We start from the raw sequence: 18,962 nt of genomic DNA on the forward strand, positions 1-18,962 counted from the left end.
ATACTGAATAATGGTTTAAAACATTAGCCTGAAACCCTCAAGGAAAAGAGGCAGGTTGACTTTGAACTGAGACTTATGGGCTCAATTTTAATCTTACTATGTCTTGCTCATTTGAGCCTATGGGCTTCTAGAGTCTCTCCTGTTATTTCCTATCTGTAATAAAGATCACCAACATCTCAGAGTTTAGAGGAAGAGGTGCTGATACAGGACTACCAGACAAGAAAAGTGCCAATATAAGTAGCACCTAATTCCTTTATACTCTTATTTTCATGAGTAATGATTATAATGATGATGAAGGTTCTCAATCTCTCAGTTTGTAACAATGTTCACTAACCTTTCCTTTGTCTGTCTACAGTTATTACGACGTCAACCACAGAAATGACTCAAAGGACTCAAAAGGCCTGAAATTAAAATGCTGTGGCTATCATTTCATTTAGCTTTTAAAATTTAGATTGACTGGAATTGATTTACTCAGTCCCAATTTGGAACATTTCAGATTTTGGCTCAAAGGAGACCTGAGGATGTTAGAAGCTCAAAGCCAGAGGCAGTCCATGGATTTCCCTTATATGAGAAAAGCCAGCCAGGAAAAAACAAAACAAAAAACAAAGGAACAAAGATGAGAGAAGCAAAATGCTTATCTAGAAAGGGCAATAGGCACCCTCCTCTTCTCCTGGAATGGTGAGACTTTAATCTGGTTCTAGTGTGCATCTCTCCCTCCAGGTGAATATGCCCAGGGGGCAGGTGCTTCACTCTCTGGCTTCTGCCTGGCTCTCAATTGGACGTAAAACACTGATATTCAAGCTGCCTCATCTAAGAAATAAAAAAAAAATCCGAAGCAAAGGAAGGAGGGAAAATGCCATGGTCGTTGAACTGACCAACTATAACTTTATTTTTAATTAACAAAAATCCTTATTCAACTTTTAACCATCAGCAATGGGCACTAACAAACATTATTTTAAGTCATCTCTATGCCCAGTGTGGGGCTCAAGCTCACGACTCCAAGATCAAGAGTCCCATGCTCTACCTACTGAGTCAGCTAGGCAACTATACCTTTAAAAGTCACCAGTGATATGCATGAAGTGTTTAATATTCTAAAATGAAAGGAAAATAAATGAAAAATGATCTTATTTGTTCACTGTGGAAGGCAGAAGATTTTTCTTTTGGAAAACAATCATGTTCTGAAGCAAGCAATGGGAACTGCAGAGTAGTGTATGAGAACAGGAAGCATCACTCCAGGTAGAAGCAATAACAATCCTATTTATTTCAATAGTGCTTTACCTTTACAAAGAACTTTTATGTTAATATGTTCACTGAACCTCCTAAGAGCCGAATGAGGGAGACAGCACAGGAATTATCCATTATCCTCAGCGCAAAGGTGGGAAAATGGAAGCCCAGGCGTCGGACAGCTAGTAGGATGCAAAGGGTGGGATCTGAACTAAATCTTGGACTCCACAGCAAGTCTGGATATTATAGAGCTGAATTCAAGCCATACTTTGGGGAGGTGGAAGATTAGAAATCTTTGGCAAGTGTCATAAAGAAGAGAGAACATTTGAAAGAATTATTAATGAAGACAAGACAAAAAGAAACCATCTCCATTTCTCAGGACAGAAAACCAGGATCAGGCACCAGAACTGTGAAGCAGATCAATGAGGAGTTTCTCCTTTGCTTCCTCATTGTTCATGGTCACATTCATCCTTATCATGTCCTCCAGGTGTCTTTAGCTGTGTCACCTCACTGTCTAGCAGAGAGGTCATATGCAATGTGGGTGCAAATGGAAACAAGACAATTTTCAATAGGCATTGTGGACACACACACATACACACACCAACATGCTTCATAACTAATACAGCCTATAATTTAGTCATCTATAAAATGAGCGAGGATGTTATAAAAACTGCATGAGTCCTACTGCAACGTTCTATCATTCTGTGACTTTTTAAAAAACGTTTATTTTGAGTGAGTGAGTGAGAGAAAGAGAGAGAGAAAGCATGGGCAGGGGAGGGGCAGAGGGAAAAGGGAGACTCCCAAGCAGACTCCATTGCTCAATGCAGGGTTCTATCTCATGACCATAAGATCCTGACCTGAGCCAAAATCAAGAACTGGATGCTCAAATGACTGAGCCATCCAGGTGCCCCTATCATTCTGTGAACTCTTAAGGTCTGTCCTATTCCAACCTTTCCAACAACAAAGCCCAAAAATGCCACCTAGAAGGTGATGATGAGAAAATGAAGAGCTAGGAAAAAAATATTGTGGAGAAAGGAACAATGCCTGTCATGATTGGCCTGGAGTTAGAGGATTTTTTGCAGGAAGACCACAGAGTATTTATGAAGAGTAAATACTGTCAACATAATTTATCACAGTTGCTGTTGACCTCAATCAAGGGGCTGAGGTAGTATTTGTCAGGTTTCTCCATGATAAATCTACCCCCCACCCCCTTCTCATACTGCATTCTTTAGAAGGAAGTCACTATACATGGCCTCAGGTTGTGGGGACTCACCCTGCCTCCTTGGGAGTCAAGTATCTATGTTAATTACTGGGAAGTCTTCTTAAGGGAGATTTATCTGTCTCTGCATTTATTTGCTCAATCATTTAGTTGCATGAGTATGGACTGATGCATATTTATTTTATACTTTGGGTTATAATCTAATACTACCTAACTTATTTAGTTGCTCAAATTATCCTATCTCAGGCCCTTGGGAGCTCTTCAGGCTCCTCGTGTGTCTCTTTAACACATCCTCTAATTGTGGGTTTTTTCTTTCCAACACTTCTTTTACTTTCTGTCACTGCAAGATGCTCCAGGCTCATCTGGTAGATTTGCTGCCCCAGTCCTAGCATCTGCCATTTCTCCAAAGAGTCCTGGTTCATTTTACTGCAGACTAGATACTAAGATCTGGGCACTCGGTGTGGTTGTTGCTACTGGGGTATCATTGCTTCTGGGTTCTCCCAGCTAACAAGCCAAGGAAATATATGTGTATATCTATATTTTTGCATGTACCCAGCACCGTGTTAAGCTCAAGACAAGTCACACTGATGACTCCAACTCTAATCCATTACCACATGGATCATTCTAGGTTCTTCCTCTGGTCTCCAACCTCTCACTCCCCACAGTCAGAAACTTGGCTTTCACCAAATACCACCTCTTTACTTAACCATTCACTTCTAGTGCATAGGTGTAGGGGAAACAGTTTGCCAACTAGGCTACAATGCTTATGTACAGTTCCCTCTTCCTTTATTTTTACAGACTCTAATTATTTCCAAAGTTACTCAAATCAGCACTTTTTCCTCCATCTTTTTCAGTGAGATCACTCCATGCAATAGAATTAAATTTTTAAAAATACCAGTCTCCTTTCCATCCTGGGATCCCATGATATCCTAATTGTCCTTTTAAAAATTTACCTATGCTCAGGTTCAATCTTTGTGCCATAAAGTTAGGTTTTGACGAATACCTAGTATTATGTAACCATTATAGTATCACACAGAAGAGTTCCACTGCTCCTAAAAGTTTCCTGGACTTCACCTACTCACTTCGCTGACCTTGAACTTATGGCAACCATTAATCTGCCTTATAATCTTTATAGTTTTGCTTTTACTATAAGGTGATATAAATAGAATCATACAGTGTGTAGCCTTCTCAGACTGGCTTCTTGCACTTGGCACTATGCCTTTAAGGTTCATCCATGTCTTTGTGTGGCCTACCAGCCAATTTTTCTTTTTCTTTCCTTTCTTTCCTTTCTTTCCTTTCCTTCCTTTCCTTCCCTTCCTTCCTTTTCTTTTCTTTTCTTTTCTTTTCTTTTCTTTTCTTTTCTTTTCTTTTCTTTCTGGCTAGTATTCCAATTGCTGCCTTTGTCTATTGAAGGATATTTTGGTTGCTTACAATGTTTGGTGATTATGAATAAGGCTGCTATGAACATTGGTATGTGCAGGTTTTGGTGTGGATGCACATTTTCAAATCTGTTGGATAAATACCTAGAAGTGCCAACAGTGGGTTGCAGGTAAGACTCTTTAGCTTTGTAAGAAACTGTCAGTCTTCCAAAGTGGCCGGACCATACTACTTTTATACCAGCAATGAATGACAGTCCCCGTGCTCTGAAAGCCCTGTCAGTATCTTGCCATTGTCAGCTTTTCTTAAATTTAAATTTTAGCCACACTAACGGGTGTGCAGTGGTATCACATTATTTTAGCGTGCATTTCCCTACCAATAAATGATGCTGAGCATCTTTTCATATGCTTATTTGGTATCTGTAAGTCTTTGGTACAGCATCCATTCTGATCTTTTGCCATTTAAAAACAATTTTTTATTGTTGAGAGTTCTTCGTACATTTTAGACACAAGTTATTTACCAAACATGTGTCTCTGGCTTGTCTTTTCATTCTTTTAATTGTGCAGAACAGTTAATTATTAAGTCCAATGTACACTGCTTTTCTGTCATGGAGGTTTTGGTAGTGTGCCTAAAACATCATCACCAAACCCAAGACCACATATATTTTCTCTTATGTTTTCTCAGTTTCATAATTTGCATTTTACTGGTAGGTTTTTGGACAGTCTTGAGTTAGTTTTTGTGAAAGGTGAACCACTGTTCTTTTTTCTTGTGAGGTTCTTCTAAAAAGAATGCTTCAGGGAGGCATATTTGCTGGTGTTTTAGCATAAAAAACAGTAACAGTCAACAGCAACTTAACAGCTTTTGAAGTTAATATTCACAGGCATCAGTAATAATCTGCCAAGGCCAGAGTATGTCTATGGTTTAGTATGCTCTGCTAGGAGGGGACAGTGTGGGGGGACAACTTGATTTAATAATGGTGCTGGTAAGCTGGAATTCATCTACAGTTGTAGCTGTTTTCATGCTATGTCTGTTTCCCTATCTTTTTCATCCTGGACACTGAACGGCTTGTGGGCAGGCAGTGTATATTTTTATCATGTAAGCCCAGCACCTAGCATTTAGTGTTACATAAATATTTAATTAGTGAGTTCAGTGAAGAAACTGAGCTTGTGTAATATAGAAAGTAAGAATTTCCCAGACAGTATATCCCTTTGAATAGCCACCACACCCTTTGGGAAGAGGAGGCATGATTAATTATCATCAGATATTTGAAGGGCTATCATGCAGAAGAGGGATTAGAACCAAGGTAGAATTCATAGAGGTACAGAATTTCAACTCATTAAACGTGAGAGGAGGCTGCAATCACTGAAAAAATTAAGGGAGACTGAATGAATTTTTGTGAGGGATATTGGGGGAAGGGCTTTCGGCACCTAGAAGGAAAATGAATAAACCTCTTTCTGTATCTTTCAACTCTGAAGTTCTGCAAAGTCTAACAGATCTAGGGCAGGGTCAGGTTAAGAACTTCAGAAGCCCTAAGAACGAAAATAATTATTGTTTCCCATTCCATTTATGACTCAAAATAAAGACAAAACTGTATTATAAAATATGTGCTAGGAATGCCAATGAATTTCATGTGTTCCTATGATTCCTTGTCTTTTTCTAAGATAGGAAATATAAACTATTGTCCTTAATTTTCCCATCCTCTCTTTCGTGCTGTCACTTTGCAAGACTCTACATGTGATTATTTCTGCTTATTGCCCAGTGCTGATTTTCTGATTCTATGTACAAGACACGGAGTATGTCAAGACTTCTTTGGGAATCATTTGTAAGATTAAAAAAGGCTTGTTACAAAGAAACCCCATGCAAAGGCAGGAAAGTCCATGGCCTTTTCATTTAAAGTATCTGTTTATACTCTTTTTAAAATTTTAAAAAAATGTTTATTTATATTTGAGAGAAAGAGAGAATGAGAGTGAGAGAGCGAGCATGCAAGCAGGCGAGGGGGAGAGAGAGAGAGGGAGACTTAGAGCCAAAGCAGGCTCCAGGTCTGCCAGCTGACTGAGTCACCCAGGGGCCTCACCATTTATACTCTTAACTACAGAGAACAAACTGATGGCTACCAGAGGGGAGGTGGGTGGGAGGATGGGGCATGTAGGGGAATGGGGATTAAAGAGTACACTTATCACAATGAAAAAAAATATAAAATGATACAAAAATCCATTTATAATAATTATAGCAGCAATAAATCTGGGGACTATCTAGTCCACAGTATAAAATGTGATTCTGCATTTTAAAGATAAGAGCTATCTACTACTGGTATACAAAGCTTGCAAGGATTCAAACCACTAACATTCATAATGACAATCTAGATGTGGTGCTGCCCAAGCACAATCTTAAGCAAAGATGACTTCTATTCCGTTTCCATTTAGTTTTAATTTGTAAACTTTATTTCCATTGTGTTCAAATTCTTTGAAAAGTGATACGTATGCCAATATATATATCAAACAGAACATATTAGGCCTTGATCATATACGTGATAGTAGGATGAAGACAAAAACTAATTTGTCAGGATTATCAACTTAAAAATGCTGCACTAACTTGATTATATTTATCATGTGAATTTTTTTTTTTAATGTGGGCATCAGACCCAGCATGGAGCCCAATATGAGGTTTGAATTCACAATCCTGAGATCAAGACCCTGAGATGAGGTCAAGAATCAGACTCTTTACTGACTGAGTCACCAGGCACCCCTATCATGTGAATTTTCTAATTGTAGCTCATGGTATCTTAATCTTTGAATAGGTTTATAGGTTACAAATTATTTCCCAAGAATTTTGTGAAAAACCAAATGTTAAAATAAGTGAAAACTGATTTATAATACTTTTGTGTTTAGAAAACTAGTTCTTTAACTGGTCCATCATTATTGTTACTTTGATTCCTATAAGAAACCTATTACAGTTTTTACATAAAGGGAAGAGAGAGTGAGCATTTTTCTATAAAAAGAATGAGGCACTTTCTACCCCATCCTAGAGTATGTAACTACCCTCTGCAACTGACATGTTCTCACAATGACTTGACCTCCAAAAGAGTTCCCAAGTTAAAATGGACAATATACACTGAAATAACCATGTCAAGCCTTGCCATGAGGGCTAGCACTTGCTTAAGGAAAATAAACTGCTCCCTTAGGAATTGGCACTTACTGTTTTGAAGATTTGAAATAAACCTGTGGGAAACCAAAATTATTTAAAAAAATTATATATGTGTGTGTGTGTGTATGTATACACACACACATGTAATACATATAACACACATATACACATATACACAGTTTTCTGAGAGAGACAGAGACAGTGCGAGTTGGGGAGGGGCAGAGAGAGGGAGACAGAATCCCAAGCAGGCTCTCTACTATCAGCATGGAGCCCGACCTGGGGCCTGAACCCACGAGACCATGAGGTCATGATCTGAGCCATGAAACCATGAGGTCATGACCTGAGCCGAAACCAAGAGTCAAATGCTTAACTGACTGAGCCATCCAGGTGCCATATACATATATGTGTGTGTGTGTGTGTGTGTGTGTGTGTGTGTGTGTGTATATATATATATGTATATATATATTTTCTTTTTTAAAAACAAATGGAAAAATACTTACTGGAACATCAACATATTTTGCAGCTGCTTTCACCTTAAGTGGAAAAGAGATAGTTATGAGAATTATTTTCTGAACTGTTAGATAAGTACTGTGACAACAGTCAAAAGACAGAAGAGAACTCAAATACTTACAGTGAATGACAGGATGGATGAAAAGAAAGTGCCTTCATCATATCTTGACAGCTTAGACAACACCCCTTCCAACACTGAAACAAACTGTAATTGTTTACAGTGAGTATCTAGAATATTTCAAAATAATAACAGGGCAAACAATCCCAAGACCAACTTCTCCCACGGCACAAAAATGCACATCGAAGCGGTGGTGTTGACTTGCTACATTTACTCTTTCATTCTGAAGATGGGCTCAAAGGTCCTTTTCCATTGCTGGAAATAATACACAAGGTTTGTTTTTGTTTTTTAACAACAAAGAATAACATGTAATAGCAGTCTGGTCACTATACATGTGAGATAACTTAAACCATTAATAAATAACTTGAAATTCCTTAAAATAACTTTCAACTTCAATATAGATGTATAGAAGCAATGATGGTGAAGTTTAATCAAATTCTTTTCTATTGTAAATCACTTGACCATTCCCCAACTTTTTCTATCTATAGAAGAGGATGAATAAAGACCAGATAACGAAAGACATGTGTAACCTCTGAGGCTCTTGTAACACTGCAATCAAGTCTGATATCAGTTAACAGGCATTAACCAAGCAGTTCTAATTGGGACATACAAGGATCAAACCTGCTTTCAGAAGCTTACAAAGCCGTTGGAGAGCTAGAACAGATAAACACACTGCAGGCGGCAAGGTAAAGAGTACTAGACTGAGCTTATATAGCCTGATTCCTATACTGACTACTCTGTGGGCTCAGGCCAACTACTGCATCAATCAGTTCCCCCATCAGTTAAAGTGTGTGTGTGTGTGTGTGTGTGTGTGTGTGTCTGTGTGTGTGTGTGTGTGTGTGTCAAATTAAATTTGCCTGACAAGTGTTGTACATTTCTAACATTTTATATTTCTATGAAGTGAAAAGACGTATATACCATAATATGATTAAAAATGTAGGAAATTACATTTCAGCGAGTGGCAACATTAAAATCTGGCAAGAAGATAAAGAAATTAGTTAAGAATATACTGCCCTGCAACTTTCCTCTTTAGAACTAAAATAATATGCACTATTGACAAATTATAAACTCCCAAAGGGAAAATACTGACAAGGTTTTTTAAATACGAAAAGGGAAATTAACGAAGGCTGGTTTTTGTTCACATAGCAGCTTCTTCAACAAAGTGATAATAGTTCTAGGGACACAGCTTATTGGTCTCTGGTGACCAGAGAACTCACTGAGAGTGCACAGGAGATAATCTTTTCTCTATGGCTGGTCAATTACTGCAAAATAGTTTATGCAAAAGAAACAAAAACTTCCCTATAGGTTTCTCCATCACATCATGTGCGACATGATGTAAGAACACAGAAACAAAATCATGCAAACTGCTGACTAAAATTTTATTTTTAAAGAATGAAAATTATGTATGGTTCGTTAGTTATCCTAAGGGATACAGACAGCAAAAAACACAAAATTACAAATTGCTCACAACTACTAAAAGTCAATTTAGCACTTTCTTCCTGCCCATTAGGATTTCTTACCAGTCACAGTTGGCTAACTCAACTTGATGTGGTTTGCAAAGACCCAGAAGACCAATACTCCAGGGTTATGTCAAACCAGGGGAAGGGAATTCCAAACTTAATGGCCCTCTGTGGAAAATGCTTCATCTCTTCTAACTCCAATCTTGAGAGAGCCAGTGTGTGCCAGGTGATCTCATTTGCCATGAGGAGAGCAGAGCGACAATTGCTATGGTTACCGGACAACCTGAGCCAGTGAAGGCTCTAGCACGGCACCTGGTTCTTGGTACCCTCGAGTGGGTATATGTGGACACACATGGGTGGTGCTGAGGGACAAGGCAAGGTAGAGGCAAGACGCCTGTGGATGGATTTAGAAGATCTTAGTTCAAGTTGTAGCCATGCCAATCTCTGGCTACATGACAACAGTCAAGCCATGAGCTTCTCTAGCTTTAGACTCATCGGTCAGAGAGGGAAAGAAAACGGCAGCCATCATGTCCATCTTAGAAGGTTCAGTGAAGATCGTTTGAGATATTTTATGTGCAGGAACTGTAAAAACAGCAAAATACTAAGGAAATGCAAAGAATTAATATTATTGATATGATTAGCTAAAACTATCCATTATATAGGTCTAGAAATGTATAAGTCACAGGGTAATGGGCGTAGCCTTAGGATTGTTTAGGGATAAGGAGTAATAATGAGTTTGGTTACCAGTGAATGGGTCTAATTCAATTTAAAGATACCTACTGAGGCAGAACAGATTTGAAGCTGTAAATCAGACGACCTGCATTAAAATCCCATCTGCTTTAAGGTCGTTTGGCTGACAGCAGAGGAAGGACGCTTTGAACATAGGTGGTCTGGCTCCAAAGCCCATGTTCATTACCAGTAGACAGTTGTAAGTATTAAATAAGTAATGTGCTCAGCATATAAGTATTCAATAAATGTCATTCTGTTATTATTGAGTACCTAATGTGCAAAAATGCAGACAATAGGAGTCTCAGACCTTTCCTTTCAAGAACACACAAACTAGTGGAAGAGACAGGCAGAAAGTTTAAAGGCCCAGCAAAGATGGGCAAACAGTGTAACTGAAACAGGAGGAGGGAAAGCATGGCTTTTAACTGGAGGACGTTAGGTAAGCTTCATTTACAAGGTGGCACAGGAGCTGATCTCAGGAGGGCAGAAACAGAGGGTCAGATAAAATGACACTCAGGGAAGCCTACTGGTGGATGGTTTTAGGGTAAAAGGTTCCCCACTGCAGCATCTGGCAGCCTGTGTGCCTCACCATCTCTGGTGAGAACCAAGCCTGGGTTGTAACTGTAAATTCTACAGAAGGACCGGTTGGCTGTTGCATGCATTTCACAACATTCTTTGCCTCCATTTTAACAATAGCGGACAGTGTCTCCTTGAGTTCCTCTCTACCCCAAATAGTCCTTGGGGAGGCATAATACAGTGGGGACTTTTATGTGCTTACATGGCAGTGAACAGCATCTGCAACACCGGGATCAACCAGCCCAGCCATACAGTTCCTACAGGAAGGCTGTCTTTGTGAGATTTCTACGAGACATATGTGGTAGAAGAGCTGCCTTAGAAATCAAACTCTATTAAAATCAGGATTGACTAATAATGATATATTTTCCGTCTGGCTGTTAATTGCACAAAACAGCAAGATTCCAAAGAAATCCAGTTAAATGCTGGGTTTAGTTGCTGTGTCTTTAACCGCTTCCTGTGAACTTTCTCAGTACAGCTCAGGGAGTATATAAACACTTAGGGGTTTGCCTTGTGCTCTCTGTTCTCCTGAGGGTGTCGGGTTGGAATGAAACACTGTAATCTCTTTGTTTCCCTGCTCTTTATTGTAGATGCCATTTACTGGGTTTGTTTGAATAATATTTAACACCTAAAGTCTGTCTGGGTAATTACCAACTTTGCCTCACTAGCACACTCTCAAGGAAGTTAAAGATGAAAAGCACTTTGAAATAACTAGTAGAATGAAACATGAAGTGTGCCACAAGGCATGTTGGTTTCAATTTCCTGTTGAATTTTAACAGGGTATAAGTTTCATTTTCCCATGTGCACAGAAAGTAGACCACAAATTCTAAAAAGTTATTGGGAGGATTCCAGCTACAGATTGGTGGGTTCAAAACACAGTTCTTGTTTTTTCAGCTATATTTCGTGAAATAAATAAGGGATATTCACATCATCTGCCCTGCAAATTGTAACATCTTCCACAGAGAAGAGATTCATCCCAGTAAGACTCATTGTGAAAAACTAAGTTCTTTCCTTTTCTTTTGATGGTGGGGACGGGGGCGAGAGTTAGTGGTGCTGGAGATATCTATTAGCAGATGTTTTATGTTTATTTGGTAAGATCAGGACTAGCTTGTCTTGTTAAACATCCCCAGGGAACCAGAATACCACGGACTGGTTTCTTCCCCGAATCAGAATGTTAATGTTATGATACAATGCAATGGTCCCTCCCTCAGTCACTTTTCTCCAACTGTGAATCCATTTCTCTGAACATTTGTTCCAGTGGACTTCCAAAGGGTCTTTCCAGATTTTCCACATCTGTGTCAAGGATGGACAGTATTCGAGGGATCGCTTTGGCAGCATGTATACTAAAATTGGGATGACATAGAAAGATACAGCATGATATCCCTGAGCAAGGAGATCTAGTATTTGACGGCAAATATTTATTTGTAACATACCTCATTCCACAAAATATCTAAGACAATTTCCAAAATGGCGCATTCAGCACACACTTCTCTCCTTTACCCTTGCCCCACAAATGGAGTGACCCATCACATTTTGTATTTCCTCTCTCCTGATGGCTCCTAAGAAATCTTTCAGGCATATACTTGTTTTTGAACAGGTGTCTTCTGAATATATAGCCTTGATCTGAATGAGTAAATTTAATCAAATTAATCTTAGGTTGAGTTGGTGAGATACTTTAATTACAGAATCTAGGTAGTCAGGTTTGATGTATCCTCTGCTCATCTTATTATTAAGAGAAATTCAGGGAAAACATTCTAGGTTGTCAGAAAGAACAAGGGTGTGTACATATATATTTACACCGACACATTTATAGCTATATGAACTCAGTGAGGCAGTGTATCTTCTTTCCCAAATCCCGTTTTGCAATAATTGAGGATTTAGGAAGTTGAATAGATTACTCTGCTCTTTTTTTTTTTTTTTTTTTTAACGTTTATTTATTTTTGGGACAGAGAGAGACAGAGCATGAATGGGGGAGGGGCAGAGAGAGAGGGAGACACAGAACCGGAAACAGGCTCCAGGCTCTGAGCCATCAGCCCAGAGCCCGACGCGGGGCTTGAACTCACGGACCGCGAGATCGTGACCTGGCTGAAGTCGGACGCTTAACCGACTGCGCCACCCAGGCGCCCCGATTACTCTGCTCTTTTACTTCATACCCAGAATTTACTGAGCTCTGTTACCAGAGTGCATTATGGGAGTGGTCATTTTCTCATTCTTTGCTCTGTTAACCATTTCCCCCAAGCACTTCCTTCTCTCATCTCTCACAGGTTTTCTTCAGCATCCTCATATTACACACAATAAATTCCATTCTCATCTACCTGCCCGTGCCGGTCCCACAGCATGTATGCCTGTCAAAGAAGGGACATAGGCTGGTCAGTACAACCCAGACATAGAGGGCACACCAGAAGCCTGGGAGGTGAAGCACCCATTCTTTTCCTCTCTGCTCTTGCTGAATTCTGTGCAGTGTTGTGGAAAGGTGACGGGCCTAGGGACCATGAGGATCAAGTCCTGGCTCCACAGCTACCTACCATGTGAACCTGGGCCTCTGTTTCCTCACCTGTGAACAAGGGGACTGGACTCTGGGGCAAGCCCTGGTGATCAGGCTTGCCTTGGGAGATGGAGCCCCATAAGTGGAGCTGTAGGCCTCCTTCCCTCTTCAATCAGAGCACCTTTGCTCTGATCAGTGTTGTACTTTAGGGGGCTACCCAACATACACTTGAGAACATTAAATGTGTCTTATAAACATTATAAAAATGTTTGAAAATCCCAGGCTAGAGGGTCTCAGGGTTCCAACTGTAGCACTGTGTGTCCTACGTGACCCTACCACCTGGGGAGAAAAGATGCGGGCCCCCAGAGACTTCTATAAAGAACTCTATATAAGGATTTTGTTTTAGACTGACAAAAGGCTATAGATAATATATTTTTTTGATCTAATACTTATGCTTTTTTGATGAGGAAATTAAGTTGTGTAGGAAGACCCAGATGGTAACATGAAGAAACAGGAGCAGAGTTCAGATCTTCTGACTATCCCAAAATTAAGGCAACTTAATTAATATAGGGTGGCAATAAATACAACATTTTTTGTTTCCTTTCCTTGGCAAGATTCAATGTTCCTGTCACTTTTTTTTTTCCCTCACTAAAAACAATCTAAGTCCCTTTTTGGGTAGAAGCATCTTTATTTATTTTTCCCCCTTTAAGGTTGACTTTCGTTTCTCCATAGGGTCTCCAGTTATGCAAAATCTGCCTAAGAATAGTAGCCACTGACATAGAATCATTCCCAATGGTTGAAATCTTATAACCACATTTGGTTCCATACGCCTTCTCTGAATTCCAGACCAACTATTATGTGACTGTCTCCTTGATCTCTCGTCCTTCAGATCTCTCAGAGGCAGCTCAGTCTCAACATGTCCAATACTGACATCATGGTCTTTCTCTCAAAATCCATTCCTCTTTCAGGCACCCTGCATTAGTCGATGGCCTCAACATCCATCCTGTGCTTCAAGCCCTCAACCTAGGAACCATCCTTAGGGTTGGTTGGTTTTCCTTTCCCCAATACTAACCCTGGGTCTGCTATAACAGAATGCTCTGGACTGGGTGACTTATAAACAATGAACAATTTTTGCTCAGTTCTGGAGACTGAGATGTCCGCAAACAAGGTGGAGGTATACTTGGTGTCTGTTAAAAATCCACTTCCTGGTTCAAAGATGATGTCTTTGGCTGTGTTTTTGTGTGGCAGAAGGGGCTACGGAACTCTGTGGGGTGTTTTGTTGTTTTCTTTTTTCTCTTTTTAAAATAAGGGCACTAATCCTGTTCATGAGACCTCTATCTTCATGACCTAATTACCTCCCAAAGGCCCCACCTCCTAATACCATCATCTTAGAGATTGAGTTTCAACATATGAATTTGGGTGGGGGGACACAAACATTCAGCCTACAGCACTCCTTAAGTGTCTTCAGATTAGTCCACCAGAGATCAAACATAACAGTCTCCATCCTACCCTCTCTGTAACCTATTTGCTACAGGTAATTCAATGAATCTTCCTATATTGCAAATATGATTAATTTCTTACCCCTACTCGTTGCCTCCCCAACCCTTTGGTGGCTTCCCACTGTTCTTGGATGAAGACATTAGGATCCTCAGGTTTGAAGTTGGGCTTTTCATTACGATTCCACTCTGCCTCTTGGGCACAGAGTTGGGAATCATTAGTATATAAGGTCAGAAGTGTGAAAGTCAAAGAAATTTGTGAAGTGAGTTCAAAAGAAGACTAAAGATGGAAACTTAATAATACCAGCATTTAGGTGCTAGGTGGAGAAAGGACACAGAGAGGGAACACCAAGTTTTTTTTTCTAGGTATGTAAAATGTGCATGCAATTGGGACACGTACTGCTGAGTGCTACACGTGACTGAGAGCCCTAGCTCATTCTCAAATCATTTGTGAAGATGTGTAGTATAAGAAAAGGATACGGAGGTGACTGAAGAGAGGAGGTAAAAAGAAGGGAGGATTCTAATTTATCCAAATGTAGCAAATAGATTTATCAATATGCACAGAATAATTAAAACCTGGGAAGAAACATTTGGAATACAACACAAGGAATTCATTATTCTATTCATCTACTTTATGTTGAGTTAATTAACATGCTAGGATAAAGTAAAAATGTTTAGGACATGACTCTTGAAATTTGACAGGGTAAAGTAAAGATAGTTAATTTAGAAGTAACATATTTTAAGTTTTAGGGTATTTTTGCTTTTCACTGATTTCCTGATCTGGAATCTGTAGGTACAATGGATTAGGAATCTGAAGCTCAGAAGTTTGATTCGGGACTCTCACTTATTATGTGTGTGGTCAATTCACTAAACTACTTTGAGGATTATGTTTCTATCTGTGAAATAGACTACCCATCCCATAGGTGTTTCACAGTAGGTATTTCATAAATGCCTCTTTTTTAAATGTTTACTTGTTTTTGAGAGAGAGAGTAAATGGAGGAGAGGTGGAGAGAGGAGGACAGAGGATCCAAAGTGGGCTCTGTGCTGACAGCAGGGAGCCTGATGTGAGGCTTGAACTCACGAACCATGCTCATGCTGAATAAAGACACTCCTTGGTGATAAAAAAAAAAAAAAAAAAGCGGGGGGGGGGGCCTGGGTGGCTCAGTCGGTCAAGCATCCGACTTTGGCCCAGGTCATGATCTCACAGTTCGTGGGTTCAAGCCCCGCATTGGGCTCTGTGCTGACAGCATAGAGCCTGGAGCCTGCTTCGGATTCTGTGTCTCCCTCTCTCTCTGCCCCTCCCCAGCTCATGCTCACACTCTGTTTCTGTCAAAAATAAATGGACTTAAAAAAATTAAAAACAAAAACAAAAACAAAAAACCATGGTCACGAACCATGACCTGAGCTGAGGTCAGACACAGTTTTTTAAAAATTTTTTTTACGTTTATTTATTTTTGAGACAGAGACAGAGCATGAACGGGGGACGGTCAGAGAGAGGGAGACACAGAATCCGAAGCAGGCTCCAGGGTCCAAGCTGTCAGCACAGAGCCCGACGCGGGGCTCGAATTCACGGGCTGCGAGATCATAACCTGAGCCAAAGTCGGATGCTTAACCGACTGAGCCACCCAGGTGCCCCTGAAGTCAGATACTTGTTAAGGGACTGAGCCACCCAGGCATCCCCATAAATACCTCCTTTTAAAATATCATTTCTTCAGAGAAAACAAATGTGAACACACCATCTTAGAAGCTGTTGTGTTTTTAAACACTATACGGAAGTTTAAAGATCTTTCACAGGATAGCCTGGATAGCGATTCATCAGAGAAGTGGTTCTCAAAGTCTGGCTCACTGAACCTCTAATATCAAAATTACCACGGTGACTGGTTACACACATACATTCCTGCTCCTCTTCCCAAGCTTCTGACTCAGAATTGTTGGAAAGCAGGGCATGGAATCTACATTTTAACAAGATCTCAGGTAATTTTTTTTGGCACGCTAACATTTAAGAACTGTATTGCAGATTATCTGTGTTTGTTTAATGAAAGAAAAAACCCACCATTTACTGTCATCTCCTGTGGGAGCTTAAGACGGCTGGTTCAATCTGTTGAGCCAGTTTATTTTATAATTCTCAACCAAAGAATTGAAGATAATTAATAAGTACTGTTAGATTATAGGAGAAATGATCCACAGAAATGATCCACAGAAAAAGACTAAACTAGACCTGATATTAAACAATCAGTTTTTTACTTTGCCAGAAAAGCACGCAGAGCCCTGCCTGCCTTCTCTGTCACCCTCCCCCAGCACTGACCCCACCAATAGACTAGTTTCTTTCTCTACCCTCCCCCTACCGCCCCCCCCAAGAGAAAACTAGTCTCTTTTCATACCCTCCCCCCACCACTTCCCACCAATGGAAAACCCAAACTAGTCTCTTTTCCTTGCTGCCTATTTAACCCTTTACCAACTGCTTACTATCACAAAATTTATGTTTTTTAAAAAGTTTTATTTATTTATTTATTTATTTATTTATTTATTTATTTAGTGTGTGTGTGTGGGGGGGCAGAATCTCAAGGAGGTTCCACGCTGTCAGCGCAGAGCCCACGTGGGGCTCGAACTCACTAAACCTTGAGATTGTGATCTGAACGGAAATCAACGGTCAGATCCTCAACCAACTGAGGCACCCAGGCGCCCGACTCAATTTAATGACTTCCATTATGCCCCCTTCTCACAAAAGACAACTTCCACAGGAGAACTGTGAAGATGAGGCCATACCAGCCCAGTAAAATTTGCCCGGATGAGTCACAGACAACGAAGGTGCAACGTTAAGCACGTTTCACTTCAGTGGGCTGTCCATGCAGGGCTGCACGTGGCTGAGGGGAGCACGTAGGCTCCTGGGAGAAGGGAAACCTCCCTGTCCTTCCCCTGGAGCTTTGTTCTCCAGGGGTTCACTTCTCCCACCACCTGCTGGATGGCTTCCTTGTTAACCTTTTCCCTTACTTATTGTTGGGGAGTGTGTGTTGTAATGTGGAGGTATAGATAATTCTTGCCATAGAAGAAGTCAGGAGACCAAGAACAAACTGGAGGGGTGGTGCTATTCTAAAGTCATCTTTGTGGCTACTTTCCATCTTAAGACTTGCTACCAAAGAATTCGGAAAATACAAAAAAAAAAAAAAAAAACCCAAACTTGAAGAAGACTCCTCTCCCCATATCAAGTATAATCTCACCATTCAGAGAAGCTCTGTCAACATTTTGGTATTTACCCTGTCTTTTCTCTATGTGATGAGAATTCGTATCATACTTTATATTTCTAAAATACTAAGCTTTCATTTTCACTTAACACTATATTATGAAACTTTTCCTTTATCATTAATAGTCTCTGAAAACATAGTTTAATATAGATGTCCCATAATTTACTTCACCTTCCCTTACTGTTAGAGATTAAAGTTGTTTCCAATTTTTCATTAAATGTGACCATATCAATGTATATACATTTTGTGCATCTCTCTTCACAGAAGAAAGTGCAAAAATAATTATTAGGTGAAAGGGTATTAAAGTACTCCATACAGTTCCAAACTATTTCTACAAAGGTTGTAACAATTTATACTCCCATAGACAGGAAATATGAGTGTCCCAGCTCACCTTTTCTAAAACCAAGTGTTAGCTTAAAAACGAGTTAGAAAAATTAGTATATTTTTCTTCATTCTTTTAGGTTTATTCTCATTCATTCATTCATTCATTCAGAGAGCAAGAGAGGGAGGAACAGAGAGAGAAGGAGAGAGAGTCCCAAGCAGACTCCACACTGTCAGTGCAGAGCCTGATGCAGGGCTTGAACTCACAAATAGTGAGATAATGACCTGAGCCGAAGTCAAGAGTCGGATGCTTAACTGACTGAGCTACCCAGGCACCTGAGTTTTTCTTCATTCTTTAAGTTATTAATGAGGTTTAACAATTTTAATGCTTATTGGGCATCACTCTATTTTCTAAGTAACATGTTCTTGGTTTATTAAGTTAGGGGTGTTTTTTCCTTTGCTCTTTGTACATTCTTCCAATTGTTCTATGAAGTCTGATTTGAGGTCCTTTGATCGAGCCTTGCAAGAGCAAGGGCTATATCTGCTCATGTGAATGTGCCCCTGGACCATGTCCATTCTGGCTCCTTACCCTCTTGAGTTCCGTTTTCTATGTCTTCCCCTTGCAGACCCAGATCTCAAGTGTCACTTGTGGAAGTCTGTTACACCTCAGTGGGGTTTTAATTCATCTAATCATTTGATGGAATACTCATTTATGCTTCATCTCCACTTACACAATTAAAGGCCAGAGCCTTTGTCAAAGGTGTTTGGAGCCTCACACTGGAAATCGTGGGAGCCTTCTGGGAGTGGAGAACATCAGAGTCCAGGTGGCCAGCTTTCTCTGTCTGCCTGGGACCAGCCTAGAGCCTCAGCACTGTCGTCACAACAAACAGGCTCCATTCAAGGACTGGTGACGACTCAAATCAGCCAAACAGATAAGATAGATAGTAAGAGAACATGAATGTGAAATAATAGGTCTTACTGGAAGACACGGTTATTTTTTAAAGGACAACAATTGCAAGAAAAGCCAAAAGGAATTGTAAACAAACAAAAACATCAAAAGTTGTTGA

At 40.0% G+C, this 18,962-nt stretch overlaps 1 protein-coding gene across 18 annotated transcripts in view; it reads right to left on the reverse strand.

The window, feature by feature from the left end:
• CADPS2 (calcium dependent secretion activator 2) overlaps window positions 1-18,962 on the reverse strand; it is a 540,447-nt gene that overhangs the window by 31,749 nt on the left and 489,736 nt on the right. For all 18 annotated transcript variants that reach the window (XM_030308335.1, XM_030308333.1, XM_030308325.1 and 15 more), the window contains 2 exons: window positions 7,596-7,679; window positions 7,465-7,497 (listed from right to left, as the gene is read on the reverse strand). In XM_030308335.1, the coding sequence (XP_030164195.1) occupies window positions 7,465-7,497; window positions 7,596-7,679 (117 nt within the window). The remainder of the gene's footprint in view (window positions 1-7,464; window positions 7,498-7,595; window positions 7,680-18,962) is intronic.

This window comes from Lynx canadensis, chromosome A2 (genome assembly GCF_007474595.2).
Source record: "Lynx canadensis isolate LIC74 chromosome A2, mLynCan4.pri.v2, whole genome shotgun sequence".
Lineage (NCBI taxonomy): Eukaryota > Metazoa > Chordata > Mammalia > Carnivora > Felidae > Lynx > Lynx canadensis.